The sequence below is a fragment of the Telmatherina bonti genome (genome assembly GCF_933228915.1).
Source record: "Telmatherina bonti genome assembly, chromosome: 2".
In the NCBI taxonomy this organism is placed as follows: Eukaryota; Metazoa; Chordata; class Actinopteri; order Atheriniformes; family Telmatherinidae; genus Telmatherina; species Telmatherina bonti.
The window spans coordinates 41,343,696-41,364,825 of NC_136620.1; the positions used below are offsets into that span (position 1 = coordinate 41,343,696).

Sequence of the window (21,130 nt, forward strand, 5' to 3'; positions counted from 1 at the left end):
ATACATATATACATACATACATATATACATACATACATATATACATACATATATATATACATACATATATATATATATATATATATATATATGTATATGTATATATGTGGCTATCAGGTATGTGCTGCTGGAGGGGGAGGAGGGGAGGCGGGAGCAGAAGCTACAAAATATAAGAAATGAACAACTCCGTTTGGGTCGGAACGTTTGGATTGGTCAGAGTTTTTACAGATTTACAGTAAACTGAGGCGTCTAAACATACAATTTATGTAAAGTAGCTCCCTGAATGCTCCGCACCACTAAACCTCTGACCCTAGAATCACTCTTGGCGCTTCGACACTCTGGGGTCCATACTTCTGTATCAGCCAGTCAAAATATCAGCTTCCATACTTTTGTAGTGTCTATAGAGACCAGTCTGCTGGACTTCTGAGAGGTGTCTGTCTTCATTCTGTCACATTGTTTAGTTTTATCATTTATTTTTTAAAGCACTCATGTTTTTAAAGCATTTGATGTTCTGAAGTTTAATCTATAATCCCTTTTGTTTTCGCAGTAATTACATGAATACAGGCTGTACAGCTGTGATTTTCCTTCATGGAACCGGTGAAACATGCCATTAGCTAATGGGACGGTGTCGACGGGGGAAACTGGTATCGCATCTCTTCCTGTTTAATGGATGTGATTGATCACTTCGCTGTGTTTGTGTGCCGATGCTGCAGCTTGATGGGCCTCCAGAGTTTTCTGCACATCTGAAAGTCTAAACAGACTTTAGTTGTTCTCATTCCTCTGTTTCCTACATGTTGGTGTGTGTGAGGTGTGTGATGTCTCACCGAGGCTGCTGCCATGTGTCTGTAGAAATAGGACCATCCGAAGGCGTTCACAGTCGCAACGTTGGCCACGAAAGCAGAGAAATACAGGACGGTTGCAACACCGTGATACACCATGACCTGTTACAGGACAGAAATATCAGCTCACTTACTGGTTCCACTGGTTCCACCTCATCAGCGTCTCCTTTAGTGTCTCTCCAGGTAAAAAGATCAGCTTTTAAATGATTTTATCAGATAAAATAATTCTCCTCTTTATTTTTATGTTTTTTCTGGTCAATTTGTTCACATTTATATAGAAACTAAATAAAGTAAAAATCATTTTAAAAACACAATTAAATATGAAATGAATTCTTAAAAATGAATGAATAAAGGTAAATGACCATATGAAAATAGATTTTAAAAAATTATGAGTAAATAAAAAAAAAAAGATTTTTAAAAAAAAGACAATTTAGAAAAATAAAAATAAAAAATCAAACAACTGACTGAAAAGAAGAAACGACCTGTTTTGTCGTGCCTTCTTACCGTCAGCGGCCACGGCACCACCGTCAGCTGGAGCTGGACTCTGAACAGGATGATGAAGAAGAGGATGGTGGAGAGGATCCACAGGGTGACGGCTACGAACATGACCCAGCCGTACGCCGGTACCGCCGTGTAGGCGGTGCTGGCTATTAGCCCCCAGTGCACCAAACCCAGAAACTACACGGGTCAAACAGGACACAGCAAAAACAAAGTTACACCAAGGAAATGATCAATAACCGGACTCCAAGGCTGCTTCGGTTCAGAACCGTTATGGACCGAGGATCAGCTGAGGTGTTGAGGGGATCCAGGTTGGTGGACTCGGGTTCGGGTTGCAGAGGATGTGGTTCTGTTTGCTCCATTGGGTCATGACCTCCAGGGTGAAGCTGCTGGGATGAGGACCACCATCTCCACATCTACAACCACGGTCCTCCTCAGTTGGAGGAGGGTGGAGCACCCTCTTCAGGTCAAAGTGAAGGAGTTCCTGTATGTCAGGGTCTTCTTGAGGCGTGAGGGTCGGATGGAGAAGGAGATCTACAGGAGGATGATGTGGACTCTGTCTGCTGAACGTCAGCAGCTGCAGGGAGAGATGGAAGGAACCAGAAGCCAGGATTCTCTCTGACAGAGAGAAGCTGCTTCATCTAGGAGGAGACCACAGTAGAACTGCTGCTCCTCCATCTCCAGAGGAGGGGAGGAGGCCTCCTGGACCTCTCCATGGTGAGGAGATCTGGACACGTCTCACTTGGAAGAGACCTGGAAAAGAAGATCCAGAACTGGAGGGATTCCATCTCTCTGCTGGTCTGGGAAGTCCTCCAGAAGAGCTGATAGATGGGTGGATGATGGGTGGGTGGATGATGAATGAATGGATGAATAAATGGATGGATATATGAATAAATGGATGAATGGGTGGATGAATGATTGATGATGAATGGATGAATAAATAAATGAATGATTATATGTATAAATGGACGATGAATGAATGGATGGATGGATGGATAAATGGATGGGTTGATGATGAATTGATGAATAAATGAATGAATTAATGGATGGATAATGGATGAATGTATGAATAAATGGATGATGGATGAAAATATGAATAAATGGAGGATGGAACGATGATGGATGGATGATGGATGTGTGGATAGATGGATGGATAATGCATGAATGGATGAATAGATGGACAGAAAGATGGATGAATATATGAATACATGGATGGTGGATGAATGAATGAATGGATTGTTGATAAATGGTTGGATGATAAATAATTAAATAAATATTTGGATGATGGATGAATATATTATAAATGGATCAATGGGTGAATGATGAATGAATAGATGAATGAATGGATGATGGATAAATATATGAATAAATGCATGAATTGGTGGATGGATGGATGATGAATGGGTGGATGAATAAATGAATGAGTGGATGGATGATAGATGAATATATGAATAAATGGATGGATAATGGATGAATGATGGATGAATGAATGAATGGATGGTTGATGGATGAATTGGTTGATGGATGGGTGGGTGGATGATGAATAAATGAATAAATTAATGGATGGATGATGGATGGGTGGATAGATGGATGGATGGATTCATGGGTGGATAATGCACGAATGGATGAATAAATGGATGGATGATGGATGAATGGATGGGTGGATAGATGGATGGATGGATTCATGGGTGGATAATGCATGAATGGATGAATAAATGGATGATGGACGAATATATGAATACATGGATAATGGTTGAATGAATGAAGGGATGGTTGAAAATGGGTGGACGGATGGATGAATGATTGATGGATGATGTATGGATGAATAAATGATTGAATGATTATATGAATAAATAGATGGATGATGACTGAATGAATTAATGGATGGGTGGATGATAAATAAATGAAAGAATGGATGGATGATTGATGAATATATGAAAAAATGGATGAGGGATGAATGGGTGGATGAATAAATGAATGAGTGGATGGTTGATGGATGAATATATAAATAAATGGATGAATGAATGAATGGATGGTTGATGGGTGGGTGGATGATGAATAATTGAATAAATAATGGATGGATGGATGGATTGATGGATGATAACATGAATAAATTGATGAATGGGTGCATGGATGGATGGGTGGATAATGAATGGATGTATAAATTAATGGATGGATGATGGGTAAATGGATGATGGATGGATAGATGATTGGTGGGTTGGTGAGTGGGTGGATTTATGGGTGTATAATGCACGAATGGATGAATAAATTAATGGATGGATGGATGGATGGATGAATATATGAATACATGGATGATGGGTGAATGAATGAATGGATGGTTGATGGATGAATGGGTGGATGATGAATGAATAGATGAATGGATGGATAAATGGATGGGTTGATGATGAATGGATGAATAAATGAATGAATTAATGGATGGATAATGGATAATGGATGAATAAATGGATGATGGATGAAAACATGAATAAGTGGATGATGGAACGATGGATGGATGGCTGGATGGATGAATATATTAGATGGATGGATGGAGGAATGGGTGGATGTATGGATAAATGAATTGATGGATGGGTGAATGAATAAATGAATGAATGAATGGGCGGATAATGGATAAATAAATGGATGATGGATGGATGGGTGGATGGATGGATCAAGGAATGAATGGATGAATAAATGAATGGACGAGGGATGGATGGGTGGGTGGATGGAGGATCGATTTAATGAATGAACAATGGATTGATGGATGAATCAATGAATAAATGGATGACAGGTAGATGAGGTAGAGGATGAATGAATGAATCTATGAATTAATGAATGATAAGTGGCTGAATGAATTCATGGATCATGGGTGGATAGAGAATGAGTGAATGAATGAATAGATGATTGATTGGGTTTATGTATGGATGAAAAAACGATGGATGGATGTGTGGAGGAATGGCTGGATGAATGAAAGAATGGATGGATGGGTGGGTGGGTAAATGAATGAATGAATGAATTGATAGATGATAGATGGGTGTATGGAGGATGGATAAATGAATGGATGGATGAATAAATTAATAAATGGATTGATGATGGATGAAAAAATGTATGACGGATAGATAGGTGGATGAATGGATCAATTAATGCATGGATGAATAAATGAATGAATGGATGATGAGGGATGGTGGAATGAATGGATGGATAGATAGATAGATCGGTGGGTGGATGAAAGATGAATTAATGAATGGATGGAGGATAGATGGGTGGATGAATGAATGAGTAAATAAATGAATGAATGAATGAATTGTGGATGGATGTTTCCTGAACGAATCATTTGGATGAATAGATAAATCAATGAATGAATGGATGGAAGATGGATGAATGAATAAATGGATGATTGATGATAGATGGGTGGATCTATAGATAAGATGGATGAATGGATCAAGGGATGGATGGATGATGGATGGATGAATGAATGGATGATGGATGGTGGATGGAGGATGGGTGAATGGATGGGTGGATGGAGGTTGGACAAATGAATGAATGGTTGGGTGGTTGTATGGATGGATAAATGAATGGATCAAGTGGAGAATGAATGAATGAATGATGGATAGATGGATGGGTGATGGATGGGTGGATAAATTCAATAATTAATAGATGGCTGGTTGAATGGATTGATGAATGAATGAAAAATAAATATATAAATGAATGAATCAATGAATGAATTGATGATAGGTGGATGGATAAATCAATGCATGAATGGATGGATGAGGGATGGATGGGTGGATGGATGAATAAATGAATGGATGGACAGATGGAGGATGGCTGATTAAATGGGTGGAGGAAAGATGGATGAGTGGATGTATGGATGGATGAATCAATAAATGAATGAATGAATGGATGAGTGGATGTATGGATGAATTAATTAATTGATGGGTGGAGGAATGACTGGATGAAAAAATGAATGGATGGATGGGTGGGTGGGTAAATTAATTAATTGATAGATGGAGGATGGATTAATGAATGAATGGATGGATGGGTGGATGAATGGATCAATTAATGAATGGATGAATAAATGAATAGATGAAGGCTGGCTGGATGGATGAATGAATACTTGAATGGATGAATGGATTGTGGATGGATAGGTGGATGGATGATTACTTAATGAATTTATAGATGAATAGATGAATCAGTGAATTAATGTATGGATGATGGATGAATAAATAAATGGATGATGGATGGATAGGTGGGTGGATGGATCAACAACTGTATGGATGAATGAATGGGTGGATGATGGATGGGTGGATGTAAATATGTAAATATAAATGGATGAATGGATCAAATAATGAATGGAAGAATAAATGATTTGATGATGAATTGATGAATGAATGGATGGATGACGGATGGGGGATGGAGAATGGGTGAATGAATGAAAGAATGAATGGATGGGTGGATGAATGAATGAATGAATGGGTGGCTGTAGGATGGACGAATGAATGATAAACGGCTGTTTGCTGGAGACCCACGTGGTTCCTACAGTTTTACTGTGACAAAGCCTTAAAGCGTCTTTCAGAAAGACACAAGGTGTTTTTCTCTGCATGTCTTGATGCTTCTGTACGGAAGCGTAGAGCTGTCATCCTCATAAAAAAGAGTTTGAGCCTTATTACGTTATAACGTGATAGTTTTATTGTAAAAACGTGAAACGTATCACGTATCTGAAAGCGTGAACTTGGTTAATTTTCGACTTTAGATGAGGAAATTGTGTGCGGGGTGGGTAGGAGATCACAAATGGCTCATACAGGACTTGATAGAGTTTTTCTCCATAGTCGGGCTGAGACATTGTGAAATGATGGTGCTTTGGAAGACTTTGGATCCATTGTAATAAATATGCGTAGTTTAAGGACAGTTTTAAAAGGCATGGGTCTGTACAGAAGGAAAAATGAGTCCAATCCCCATGACGTGGCATCATTTCTGATGGAAACTTGAGCGGCACGAGAATCGTTATGAATGCAAACATCATCTTAGGTGCGTCCAAGTGCCATCTATCCATCCCTCCTCTACCGCTTATCGGGGGTCTGATCGCGGGGGCAGCAGCCTAGCAGGGAAGCCCCCCTCCCCAGCCACATTCGCTAACTCTGCGGGGGGGTCCCAAGGCGCTCCCGGGGCAGCTGAGAGATGTAATCCCTCCAGCGTTCAAGTGGTTATACGTTTTTACAATAAACTATCACGTTATGACGTAATAAGGCCCAAACCTTTTTATGAGGATGACAGCTCTACGCTTCCGTACTTCTGTCCCGAGAAGAGACATGAAGTCCAGTTTGTTCAGACTGCTGGCATCACGTTTACGCTCCTGAAACAACAAACAGGTGACTTTTACACTGCAGACAGCAAATAAGCTGCAGGTTGTCGCCGCGGCGCCAGAAAAGTCCTCATCACACCTTCAGGATAACATCACTTCTGTAAAACAGTCTTCAGAGAAACGAAGCGGTGAAAAGTTCAACCTGAACTATCTGTTGCAGAGCTTCAGGGTTATTATTAATCAATATTTCATAAGGAGAAGATTGAAACAGGAGACTAATGTCCCTCCACACATGAAACGTTTCTGCCGATGTGGGTAAAAAATAAAAGGCAGTGATTTAATTTCAAATTTATTTCATGTTTCAGCTGCTTTAGTTTGCAAATACAAGAAACTGGTATAAAGAGAATATGTTAATATAGTATATGTTATATAATATTTAATGTATAATGTAATAATTAATATATAATTAATTTTATAATTATTCATTAGAATATTTTTTAATTTTTTCGTATCTTTAAGCATTTTAATAATAGTGTACATTATGTTGAATTTATTCTTTGAGTTCATTTAATTTCATATTAGTAAAGATTAATTTATTTTCAAAAATCATAATTTTTTTAAAAACATATTTTAAGATATTTCAGTATGATGCTTCCTTTATATTATAACATTTAATTTATTATTTAAATTTAACATTTAATTATTTAATGTAATTTTGTATAAAATATTTTAAAACAGGCTGTGAATTCTGTGTATAAAGTGTTTTAAATTTGGGATATTTGCTGTATAAACCAAAACAAGCTGCATAAAATTAAACTTTTATTTATCTGATTGAAGGTTTATCTGGATAAAAATGCAGCTAAATTAGATGTACCTGAACAGGTGTGGCTAATGTAGGCAAGAGCATGATGCCTGAATTCTGAGGTGGGTTAAAAGCTGATGAGTATAAATGAGTGTTAAGACGAGTGTTAAAATGAGTTTTTAGATGTAGAACTAAACTTCCTTCAGGACATCTGAGTGATTATCTGAACATTTCTGCTGTTCAGACAGAAACTGTGAACGTTGGAAAGACATCTAAAAACATAAAGATCATCTCACAGCTGTCAGGCAGCTTCATTCATCCCTGCTCTGCTGTCAGAAAATATTAAACCTAATAAAATATGAATTTAGCTGCAACATCATGTTTCACTTATCTAGACTTTTAAGCATTTTAATATAATTATTTCACGATTTATTATTTATCATTTTGTTTCTCTTCATACATCTAACTTTCTTCGGCATCTTACTGTGACGCTTTTAATGTTGTAAATGAAGCATTTTTAAAAAAATAAAAGCGAACATTTAAGCTGTAGAAACTGAGCGTCTTCTGTTACATATTGATCTCCAGCTGACGTAAAGTTGACAGGAGTTTTAAACGTTGATGTTTACTGTCTCTTTAACTCATCCTGAGTGATGAGGTGTGTGTTTAGAAAGATCTACCTGCAGGATGCTTCCTACTACCGAGCCTTAACATGGGTGGAAGTTAGGGCATCGTAAATAAAAGAAGACATGGAGGTGATTGGGACTCAATGTGAGCTAAAGGGGTTATAATAACATGCTGGTGATTAAACTGAATCAATTCAATTCAATTCAATTCAATTCAACTTTATTTATATAGCGTCAAATCACGGCAATGCCATCTCAAGACGCTTTACAGACAGAGGGGAAAACATAATGAAGGCCAATTCATAACAGCCTATATAAGGAAACCAACAGATTGAGTTGAGTCCAACTCAATCTCCCATCCTGAGCAAGCACACTGGCAACAGTGGGAAGGAAAAAACTCCCTTTTAACAGGAAGGAAACCTCCGGCAGAACCCGGCTCAGGACAGGCAGCCATCTGCCTCTGCTGTGTGGGGGGAAGAGGACAGAAAGACAGAAAGAATCCATAGCAGCAACTGATCCATATTGCAGCAGAATAAATCCGAACTTAATCTTTATGAACAGTTTGTGTCTGAAAGCTGTTAAAACCAACCGTTCTATCAGGGGTCGGAAAGATTCAAGTTGGATGTATTTACAGGTACATCTCAGGAAATTAGAATATTATGAACAATACTTCACTATATATTATATAGATTTATTACACATAGAGTGAAACATTTTAACCATTTATTTCTAGACAGGTTGATGACTGTGGTTTATAGATAATGAAAAGCCACAATGTCTCAGAAAATCTGAATATTGCATAAGATAAATGGGAAAAAAGGACATTTTAAACAGACTTCTGAACAGTATGATCATTTCCATGCCTCAGTACCTGGTTGGACCTCCTGCATGAATTACTGCATCAACACGGCGTGGCAATGGAAGCCACCAGCGTGTGGCACTGTTCAGGTGTAATGGAAGCCCAGGTTGCTCTGATAGCAGCCTTCAGGTCGTCTACATGGTTGGGTCTGGTGTCTCTCATCTTCCTCCTGACCCCTCAGATCCTCTACGGGGTTCAGATCAGGTGGTCTGTTGGCCGATCCAGCGCAGTAACAGCGTGGTCATGGAAGCAGCTTTTGGTACCTTTGGCAGTGTAGGCAGGAGTCCTGCTGGGAAATGAAATCTGCATCTCCATAAAGCTTGTCAGCAGAAGGAATGTCTCTAAAATGTCCTGCTAGATGCTGTGTTGACTGTGACCTTCAGAAAACCCAGTGGAGCAACACCAGCAGATGACATGGCTCCCAAACCATCACTGACTGTGGAAACTTCACTCTGGACTTCCAGCAACATGGATTCTGGGCCTCTCCACTCTTCCTCCAGACTCTGGGACCTTGGTTTCCACATGAAATGCAGAACCTGCTTCCATCTGAGAACCAGTCCTTTTCCTCCGTAGCCCAGGTGAGATGCTTCTGTCGGTGTCTCTGGTCCAGGAGTGGCTCGACACGAGGAATGGGACATCTGTAGTCCATGTCTAGGATCCGTCTGGGCGTAGCGGCTCTTGATGAGTCCAGCTTCAGTCCACTCCTTGTGAAGCATCCCAGATTCCTGACAATCCTCTCCAGGCGGTTCTGTCTTCTGCTGGTGCACCTTTTCCTTCCACTCAGCTTTCCATTAACATGCTTGGATCCAGCTCTCTGAACAAGCAGCTTCTTTAGAAATGACCTTTCTGGCTTTCCCTCCTTGTGGAGGGTCAATGATGGTCTTCTGGACATCTGTCAGGTCAGCAGTCTTCCCCATTGTTGTGTCGCCGTCTGACCCAGACTGAGACCATTTAAAGGTTTAGGAGACCTTTGCAGGTGTTTTCAGTTGATTCAGGTGTGACACCATGACTTTCTAAGATTGAAGTTTTTCACAATATTCTAATTTTCTGAGACATTTTGGGTTTTCATATCTATAAGCTGCAATTATCACAATTTCAATGAAATGAGTTACATCTACTTTATTAAAACAATGTTCACTTCCTGCTTCTCTTCTTTCCAGCTATGGCATTATAGAAATAATACTATAAAATAACAAAAACTATAAAAACTCCTAAATAAAACTGATTTTTATTTAGCATTTTATTCCAGTTGTGAAGCATGTGTCTGTTAACGTGGGATATGTTTCAGTTAGTGTGGAATGTGTAGATCGTTGTGGCAGGATTAAGAAATGAGCGAGTTCAAAACGACTGGAATTAATTTAAAGCAGAATTAACATAATTGTGATCAAAGAATTATTCAGTCTGGATTTGAAACCAGAATAAAACAGAAACTCATTAAAGTTTAAAATCATTTTTAGGTTTTAACTCTTTAAATGCTTGTTTGAATACTGGAATAACTTCCTTATCCTTCACATAAAAAACTGAATTATTATCCATATAATAAACATCAGAGGGCAGTTTCCATTTCCAGAAAGTCCTTCAGACCTTAGAGGCAGATTTTATAGCAGCTTTAAATGTACATATAAAGCTGCTATAAAATCATCAAACATCAGTATTTTCTGAATTTTTTTAAAATAAATCCTCCTCAGACCGACCTGCTTAAAACAACCAACAACTCAATTTAAAGACATGAACCTTTTAAATGGTTATTTAAATATTAGAATTACATAGAAACATAAAAAGCATGACATTAAAAAAAAATACATTTAACATGGATGAAGCTTTGTAGGCTTTTAGAGTCTCGAATTTGTCAAATATCAACAACAAAATGGATTTATTCTCTTTAGTATTTAGTATCAGATACTTTCTTTAATCACCTTTATGGCCAAGAGTCTCATTAACTTCCATTAAAACGTCTGTAACCTCGTTTCTACAGACGAGGTTTCTAAAACCTTCCCACCAGCGTTTAGTCCTGCTTTACTGGAAGACGGGATTTAATCAGCTTTGTTGAGGCTTTTTGGTCCATTGTGGTTACTGTTGTCGCTACAGGTGTTCATAAAGGTGAGGAGCTAGAAAGTGTCACATGATTTCCAGGTTAGATGGGAGTAATTCTAAAACCTGTCAGAATGACAAAACTCCGCCCAGCTGTTCCACCTGAACAGATAACACCAACTTTCTACAATAAAAAGAAATCCAACACAAGACTTCTGCATTAACGCTTACATCCCTGGTTGGCTGGAAATGTGTGGCAGTCAGCGGCGGCTCATCCAGTTAAACTGTTTCTGATGAAAGATGTGATTTAGAAGAACAGGAGAAAATGAAGCCTCCTATTTGCAGCATTTCGGCTGAACTGCATCCTTTAGCGGGGATGGAAGAAGAGTTAAGCCTGCTCACGTCTCACATTTATTCATCTGTAATGAGTTAAAACATGAATAGCAGACATGTTTCTCCATCAGTCTGCAGCTGAAACTCGTCCTGAAAATCTCAACAATCACCTTTAAACTACGAAACTCCAGAACATTTAAACTCCGGAACTTTTAAACTATGAAACTCCGGAACTTTTAAACTACGAAACTCCGGAACTTTTAAACTCCGGAACTTTTAAACTATGAAACTCCCGAACTTTTAAACTACGAAACTCCGGAACTTTTAAACTATGAAACTCCGGAACTTTTAAACTACGAAACTCTGGAACTTTTACACTACGAAACTCCGGAACTTTTAAACTACGAAACTCCGGAACTTTTAAACTCCGGAACTTTTAAACTATGAAACTCAGGAACTTTTAAACTACGGAACTCCGGAACTTTTAAACTACGAAACTCCGGAACTTTTAAACTCCCGAACTTTTAAACTACGAAACTCCGGAACTTTTAAACTCCGGAACTTTTAAACTCCGGAACTTTTAAGCTACAAAACTCCCGAACTTTTAAACTACGTAACTCCCGAACTTTTAAACTACGAAACTCCGGAACTTTTCAACTACGAAACTCCGGAACTTTTAAACTACGAAACTCCGGAACTTTTAAACTCCGGAACCTTTAAACTCCGGAACTTTTAAACTACGAAACTCCGGAACTTTTAAACTACGAAACTCCGGAAATGTTAAACTACGAAACTCCGGAACTTTTAAACTACCGAACTTTTAAACTATGAAACTCAGGAACTTTTAAACTATGAAACTCTGGAACTTTTAAACTACGAAACTCCGGAACTTTTAAACTACGAAACTCCGGAACGTTTAAACTACGAAACTCCGGAACTTTAAAACTATGAAACTCCGGAACTTTTAAACTACGAAACTCCGGAACTTTTAAACTCCCAAACTTTTAAACTATGAAACTCCGGAACTTTTAAACTACAAAACTCAGGAACTTTTAAACTACGAAACTCCGGAACTTTTAAACTACGAAAGTCCGGAACTTTTAAACTCCCGAACTTTTAAACTATGAAACTCAGGAACTTTTAAACTATGAAACTCTGGAACTTTTAAACTACGAAACTCCGGAACTTTTAAACTACGAAACTCCGGAACTTTTAAACTATGAAACTCCGGAACTTTTAAACTACGAAACTCCGGAACTTTTAAACTCCCGAACTTTTAAACTATGAAACTCAGGAACTTTTAAACTACAGAACTCCGGAACTTTTAAACTCCGGAACTTTTAAACTCCGGAACCTTTAAACTCCGGAACTTTTAAACTACGAAACTCCGGAACTTTTAAACTACGAAACTCTGGAACTTTTAAACTCCGGAACTTTTAAACTACAAAACTCCGGAACTTTTAAACTCCCGAACTTTTAAACTACAAAACTCCGGAACTTTTAAACTACGAAACTCCGGAACTTTTAAACTACGAAACACCGGAACTTTTAAACTACGAAACACCGGAACTTTTAAACTCCGGAACTTTTAAACTACAAAACTCAGGAACTTTTAAACTACGAAACTCTGGAACTTTTAAACTACCGAACTTTTAAACTATGAAACTCAGGAACTTTTAAACTATGAAACTCTGGAACTTTTAAACTATGAAACTCCGGAACTTTTAAACTACGAAACTCCGGAACTTTTAAACTCCCGAACTTTTAAACTATGAAACTCAGGAACTTTTAAACTACGAAACTCCGGAACTTTTAAACTACAGAACTCCGGAACTTTTAAACTACGAAACTCCGGAACTTTTAAACTCCGGAACCTTTAAACTCCGGAACTTTTAAACTACGAAACTCCGGAAATTTTAAACTACGAAACTCCGGAACTTTTAAACTACCGAACTTTTAAACTATGAAACTCAGGAACTTTTAAACTATGAAACTCTGGAACTTTTAAACTACGAAACTCCGGAACTTTTAAACTACGAAACTCCGGAACGTTTAAACTACGAAACTCCGGAACTTTTAAACTATGAAACTCCGGAACTTTTAAACTACGAAAGTCCGGAACTTTTAAACTCCCGAACTTTTAAACTATGAAACTCAGGAACTTTTAAACTATGAAACTCTGGAACTTTTAAACTACGAAACTCCGGAACTTTTAAACTACGAAACTCCGGAACTTTTAAACTATGAAACTCCGGAACTTTTAAACTACGAAACTCCGGAACTTTTAAACTACGAAACTCCGGAACGTTTAAACTACGAAACTCCGGAACTTTTAAACTATGAAACTCCGGAACTTTTAAACTACGAAAGTCCGGAACTTTTAAACTCCCGAACTTTTAAACTATGAAACTCAGGAACTTTTAAACTATGAAACTCTGGAACTTTTAAACTACGAAACTCCGGAACTTTTAAACTACGAAACTCCGGAACTTTTAAACTATGAAACTCCGGAACTTTTAAACTCCGGAACTTTTAAACTACGAAACTCCGGAACTTTTAAACTACGAAACTCTGGAACTTTTAAACTCCGGAACTTTTAAACTACAAAACTCAGGAACTTTTAAACTACGAAACTCTGGAACTTTTAAACTACAAAACTCAGGAACTTTTAAACTACGAAACTCTGGAACTTTTAAACTACCGAACTTTTAAACTATGAAACTCAGGAACTTTTAAACTACGAAACTCCGGAACTTTTAAACTCCCGAACTTTTAAACTACGAAACTCCGGAACTTTTAAACTCCGGAACTTTTAAGCTACAAAACTCCCGAACTTTTAAACTACGTAACTCCCGAACTTTTAAACTACGAAACTCCGGAACTTTTAAACTACGAAACTCTGGAACTTTTAAACTACGAAACTCCGGAACTTTTAAACTCCGGAACCTGTAAACTCCGGAACTTTTAAACTACGAAACTCCGGAAATTTTAAACTACGAAACTCCGGAACTTTTAAACTACCGAACTTTTAAACTATGAAACTCCGGAACTTTTAAACTCCCGAACTTTTAAACTCCGAAACTCCGGAACTTTTAAACTCCGGAACTTTTAAACTACGAAACTCCGGAAATTTTAAACTACGAAACTCCGGAACTTTTAAACTACCGAACTTTTAAACTACCGAACTTTTAAACTATGAAACTCAGGAACTTTTAAACTATGAAACTCTGGAACTTTTAAACTACGAAACTCCGGAACTTTTAAACTACGAAACTCCGGAACGTTTAAACTACGAAACTCCGGAACTTTTAAACTACGAAACTCCGGAACTTTTAAACTACGAAACTCCGGAACTTTTAAACTACGAAACTCCGGAACTTTTAAACTCCCGAACTTTTAAACTATGAAACTCCGGAACTTTTAAACTACAGAACTCCGGAACTTTTAAACTACGAAACACCAGAACTTTTAAACTCCCGAACTTTTAAACGACAAAACTCAGGAACTTTTAAACTACGAAACTCCGGAACTTTTAAACTCTAGAACTTTTAAGCTACAAAACTCCCGAACTTTTAAACTACGTAACTCCCGAACTTTTAAACTACGAAACTCTGGAACTTTTAAACTACGAAACTCCGGAACTTTTAAACTCCGGAACCTTTAAACTCCGGAACTTTTAAACTACGAAACTCCGGAAATTTTAAACTACGAAACTCCGGAACTTTTAAACTACCGAACTTTTAAACTATGAAACTCCGGAACTTTTAAACTCCGGAACCTTTAAACTCCGGAACTTTTAAACTACGAAACTCCGGAACTTTTAAACTACCGAACTTTTAAACTATGAAACTCCGGAACTTTTAAACTCCCGAACTTTTAAACTACGAAACTCCGGAACTTTTAAACTCCGGAACTTTTAAACTCCGGAACCTTTAAACTCCGGAACTTTTAAACTACGAAACTCCGGAACTTTTAAACTACGAAACTCTGGAACTTTTAAACTCCGGAACTTTTAAACTACAAAACTCTGGAACTTTTAAACTACAAAACTCAGGAACTTTTAAACTACGAAACTCTGGAACTTTTAAACTACCGAACTTTTAAACTATGAAACTCAGGAACTTTTAAACTACGAAACTCCGGAACTTTTAAACTCCCGAACTTTTAAACTACGAAACTCCGGAACTTTTAAACTCCGGAACTTTTAAACTCTAGAACTTTTAAGCTACAAAACTCCCGAACTTTTAAACTACGTAACTCCCGAACTTTTAAACTACGAAACTCCGGAACTTTTAAACTACGAAACTCTGGAACTTTTAAACTACGAAACTCCGGAACTTTTAAACTCCGGAACCTTTAAACTCCGGAACTTTTAAACTACGAAACTCCGGAAATTTTAAACTACGAAACTCCGGAACTTTTAAACTACCGAACTTTTAAACTATGAAACTCCGGAACTTTTAAACTCCCGAACTTTTAAACTCCGAAACTCCGGAACTTTTAAACTCCGGAACTTTTAAACTACGAAACTCCGGAAATTTTAAACTACGAAACTCCGGAACTTTTAAACTACCGAACTTTTAAACTACCGAACTTTTAAACTATGAAACTCTGGAACTTTTAAACTACGAAACTCCGGAACTTTTAAACTACGAAACTCCGGAACGTTTAAACTACGAAACTCCGGAACTTTTAAACTACGAAACTCCGGAACTTTTAAACTACGAAACTCCGGAACTTTTAAACTACGAAACTCCGGAACTTTTAAACTATGAAACTCAGGAACTTTTAAACTACAGAACTCCGGAACTTTTAAACTACAGAACTCCGGAACTTTTAAACTACGAAACACCAGAACTTTTAAACTCCCGAACTTTTAAACGACAAAACTCAGGAACTTTTAAACTACGAAACTCCGGAACTTTTAAACTCTAGAACTTTTAAGCTACAAAACTCCCGAACTTTTAAACTACGTAACTCCCGAACTTTTAAACTACGAAACTCTGGAACTTTTAAACTACGAAACTCCGGAACTTTTAAACTACCGAACTTTTAAACTATGAAACTCCGGAACTTTTAAACTCCCGAACTTTTAAACTACGAAACTCCGGAACTTTTAAACTCCGGAACTTTTAAACTCCGGAACCTTTAAACTCCGGAACTTTTAAACTACGAAACTCCGGAACTTTTAAAGTACCGAACTTTTAAACTATGAAACTCTGGAACTTTTAAACTCCTGAACTTTTAAACTACGAAACTCCGGAACTTTTAAACTCCCGAACTTTTAAACTATGAAACTCAGGAACTTTTAAACTACAAAACTCCGGAACTTTTAAACTACGAAACACCGGAACTTTTAAACTACGAAACACCGGAACTTTTAAACTCCGGAACTTTTAAACTACAAAACTCAGGAACTTTTAAACTACGAAACTCTGGAACTTTTAAACTCCGGAACCTTTAAACTCCGGAACTTTTAAACTCCGGAACTTTTAAACTACGAAACTCCGGAAATTTTAAACTACGAAACTCCGGAACTTTTAAACTACCGAACTTTTAAACTATGAAACTCAGGAACTTTTAAACTATGAAACTCTGGAACTTTTAAACTACGAAACTCCGGAACTTTTAAACTACGAAACTCCGGAACGTTTAAACTACGAAACTCCGGAACTTTTAAACTATGAAACTCCGGAACTTTTAAACTACGAAAGTCCGGAACTTTTAAACTCCCGAACTTTTAAACTATGAAACTCAGGAACTTTTAAACTATGAAACTCTGGAACTTTTAAACTACGAAACTCCGGAACTTTTAAACTACGAAACTCCGGAACTTTTAAACTACGAAACTCCGGAACGTTTAAACTACGAAACTCCGGAACTTTTAAACTATGAAACTCCGGAACTTTTAAACTACGAAAGTCCGGAACTTTTAAACTCCCGAACTTTTAAACTATGAAACTCAGGAACTTTTAAACTATGAAACTCTGGAACTTTTAAACTACGAAACTCCGGAACTTTTAAACTACGAAACTCCGGAACTTTTAAACTATGAAACTCCGGAACTTTTAAACTACGAAACTCCGGAACTTTTAAACTCCCGAACTTTTAAACTATGAAACTCAGGAACTTTTAAACTACAGAACTCCGGAACTTTTAAACTCCGGAACTTTTAAACTACGAAACTCCGGAACTTTTAAACTACGAAACTCTGGAACTTTTAAACTCCGGAACTTTTAAACTACAAAACTCAGGAACTTTTAAACTACGAAACTCTGGAACTTTTAAACTACAAAACTCAGGAACTTTTAAACTACGAAACTCTGGAACTTTTAAACTACCGAACTTTTAAACTATGAAACTCAGGAACTTTTAAACTACGAAACTCCGGAACTTTTAAACTCCCGAACTTTTAAACTACGAAACTCCGGAACTTTTAAACTCCGGAACTTTTAAGCTACAAAACTCCCGAACTTTTAAACTACGTAACTCCCGAACTTTTAAACTACGAAACTCCGGAACTTTTAAACTACGAAACTCTGGAACTTTTAAACTACGAAACTCCGGAACTTTTAAACTCCGGAACCTGTAAACTCCGGAACTTTTAAACTACGAAACTCCGGAAATTTTAAACTACGAAACTCCGGAACTTTTAAACTACCGAACTTTTAAACTATGAAACTCCGGAACTTTTAAACTCCCGAACTTTTAAACTCCGAAACTCCGGAACTTTTAAACTCCGGAACTTTTAAACTACGAAACTCCGGAAATTTTAAACTACGAAACTCCGGAACTTTTAAACTACCGAACTTTTAAACTACCGAACTTTTAAACTATGAAACTCAGGAACTTTTAAACTATGAAACTCTGGAACTTTTAAACTACGAAACTCCGGAACTTTTAAACTACGAAACTCCGGAACGTTTAAACTACGAAACTCCGGAACTTTTAAACTACGAAACTCCGGAACTTTTAAACTACGAAACTCCGGAACTTTTAAACTACGAAACTCCGGAACTTTTAAACTCCCGAACTTTTAAACTATGAAACTCAGGAACTTTTAAACTACAGAACTCCGGAACTTTTAAACTACAGAACTCCGGAACTTTTAAACTACGAAACACCAGAACTTTTAAACTCCCGAACTTTTAAACGACAAAACTCAGGAACTTTTAAACTACGAAACTCCGGAACTTTTAAACTCTAGAACTTTTAAGCTACAAAACTCCCGAACTTTTAAACTACGTAACTCCCGAACTTTTAAACTACGAAACTCTGGAACTTTTAAACTACGAAACTCCGGAACTTTTAAACTCCGGAACCTTTAAACTCCGGAACTTTTAAACTACGAAACTCCGGAAATTTTAAACTACGAAACTCCGGAACTTTTAAACTACCGAACTTTTAAACTATGAAACTCCGGAACTTTTAAACTCCGGAACCTTTAAACTCCGGAACTTTTAAACTACGAAACTCCGGAACTTTTAAACTACCGAACTTTTAAACTATGAAACTCCGGAACTTTTAAACTCCCGAACTTTTAAACTACGAAACTCCGGAACTTTTAAACTCCGGAACTTTTAAACTCCGGAACCTTTAAACTCCGGAACTTTTAAACTACGAAACTCCGGAACTTTTAAACTACGAAACTCTGGAACTTTTAAACTCCGGAACTTTTAAACTACAAAACTCCGGAACTTTTAAACTACGAAACTCTGGAACTTTTAAACTACAAAACTCAGGAACTTTTAAACTACGAAACTCTGGAACTTTTAAACTACCGAACTTTTAAACTATGAAACTCAGGAACTTTTAAACTACGAAACTCCGGAACTTTTAAACTCCCGAACTTTTAAGCTACAAAACTCCCGAACTTTTAAACTACGTAACTCCCGAACTTTTAAACTACGAAACTCCGGAACTTTTAAACTACGAAACTCTGGAACTTTTAAACTACGAAACTCCGGAACTTTTAAACTCCGGAACCTTTAAACTCCGGAACTTTTAAACTACGAAACTCCGGAAATTTTAAACTACGAAACTCCGGAACTTTTAAACTACCGAACTTTTAAACTATGAAACTCCGGAACTTTTAAACTCCCGAACTTTTAAACTCCGAAACTCCGGAACTTTTAAACTCCGGAACTTTTAAACTACGAAACTCCGGAAATTTTAAACTACGAAACTCCGGAACTTTTAAACTACCGAACTTTTAAACTACCGAACTTTTAAACTATGAAACTCAGGAACTTTTAAACTATGAAACTCTGGAACTTTTAAACTACGAAACTCCGGAACTTTTAAACTACGAAACTCCGGAACGTTTAAACTACGAAACTCCGGAACTTTTAAACTACGAAACTCCGGAACTTTTAAACTACGAAACTCCGGAACTTTTAAACTACGAAACTCCGGAACTTTTAAACTCCCGAACTTTTAAACTATGAAACTCAGGAACTTTTAAACTACAGAACTCCGGAACTTTTAAACTACAGAACTCCGGAACTTTTAAACTACGAAACACCAGAACTTTTAAACTCCCGAACTTTTAAACGACAAAACTCAGGAACTTTTAAACTACGAAACTCCGGAACTTTTAAACTCTAGAACTTTTAAGCTACAAAACTCCCGAACTTTTAAACTACGTAACTCCCGAACTTTTAAACTACGAAACTCCGGAACTTTTAAACTCCGGAACCTTTAAACTCCGGAACTTTTAAACTACGAAACTCCGGAAATTTTAAACTACGAAACTCCGGAACTTTTAAACTACCGAACTTTTAAACTATGAAACTCCGGAACTTTTAAACTCCCGAACTTTTAAACTACGAAACTCCGGAACTTTTAAACTCCGGAACTTTTAAACTCCGGAACCTTTAAACTCCGGAACTTTTAAACTACGAAACTCCGGAACTTTTAAACTACCGAACTTTTAAACTATGAAACTCTGGAACTTTTAAACTCCTGAACTTTTAAACTACGAAACTCCGGAACTTTTAAACTCCGGAACCTTTAAACTCCGGAACTTTTAAACTACGAAACTCCGGAACTTTTAAACTCCCGAACTTTTAAACTATGAAACTCAGGAACTTTTAAACTACAGAACTCCGGAACTTTTAAACTACAGAACTCCGGAACTTTTAAACTACGAAACACCAGAACTTTTAAACTCCCGAACTTTTAAACGACAAAACTCAGGAACTTTTAAACTACGAAACTCCGGAACTTTTAAACTCTAGAACTTTTAAGCTACAAAACTCCCGAACTTTTAAACTACGTAACTCCCGAACTTTTAAACTACGAAACTCTGGAACTTTTAAACTACGAAACTCCGGAACTTTTAAACTCCGGAACCTTTAAACTACGAAACTCCGGAACCTTTAAACTCCGGAACTTTTAAACTACCGAACTTTTAAACTATGAAACTCCGGAACTTTTAAACTCCGGAACTTTTAAACTACGAAACTCCGGAACCTTTAAACTCCGGAACTTTTAAACTACGAAACTCCGGAACTTTTAAACTACCGAACTTTTAAACTATGAAACTCTGGAACTTTTAAACTCCTGAACTTTTAAACTACGAAACTCCAGAACTTTTAAACTCCGGAACTTTTAAACTCCGGAACCTTTAAACTCCGGAACTTTTAAACTACGAAACTCTGGAACTTTTAAACTCCGGAACTTTTAAACTACGAAACTCCGGAACTTTTAAACTCCCGAACTTTTAAACTACAAAACTCCGGAACTTTTAAACTACGAAACTCCGGAACTTTTAAACTACGAAACACCGGAACTTTTAAACTACGAAACACCGGAACTTTTAAACTCCGGAACTTTTAAACTACAAAA

The 21,130-nt window shown here is 37.2% G+C and overlaps 1 protein-coding gene across 1 annotated transcript in view; it reads right to left on the reverse strand.

The window, feature by feature from the left end:
• Positions 1 to 663: 663 nt before the first annotated feature.
• The window catches only part of LOC306769691 (plasmolipin-like), a gene marked incomplete at both ends in the record, with an annotated part of 202,426 nt that continues 181,959 nt past the window's right edge, over positions 664 to 21,130 (reverse strand). Inside the window, 3 exons of the mRNA XM_079258381.1 lie at positions 664 to 735; positions 825 to 941; positions 1,344 to 1,517. Coding sequence (XP_079114507.1) covers positions 664 to 735; positions 825 to 941; positions 1,344 to 1,517 — 363 coding nt within the window. The remainder of the gene's footprint in view (positions 736 to 824; positions 942 to 1,343; positions 1,518 to 21,130) is intronic.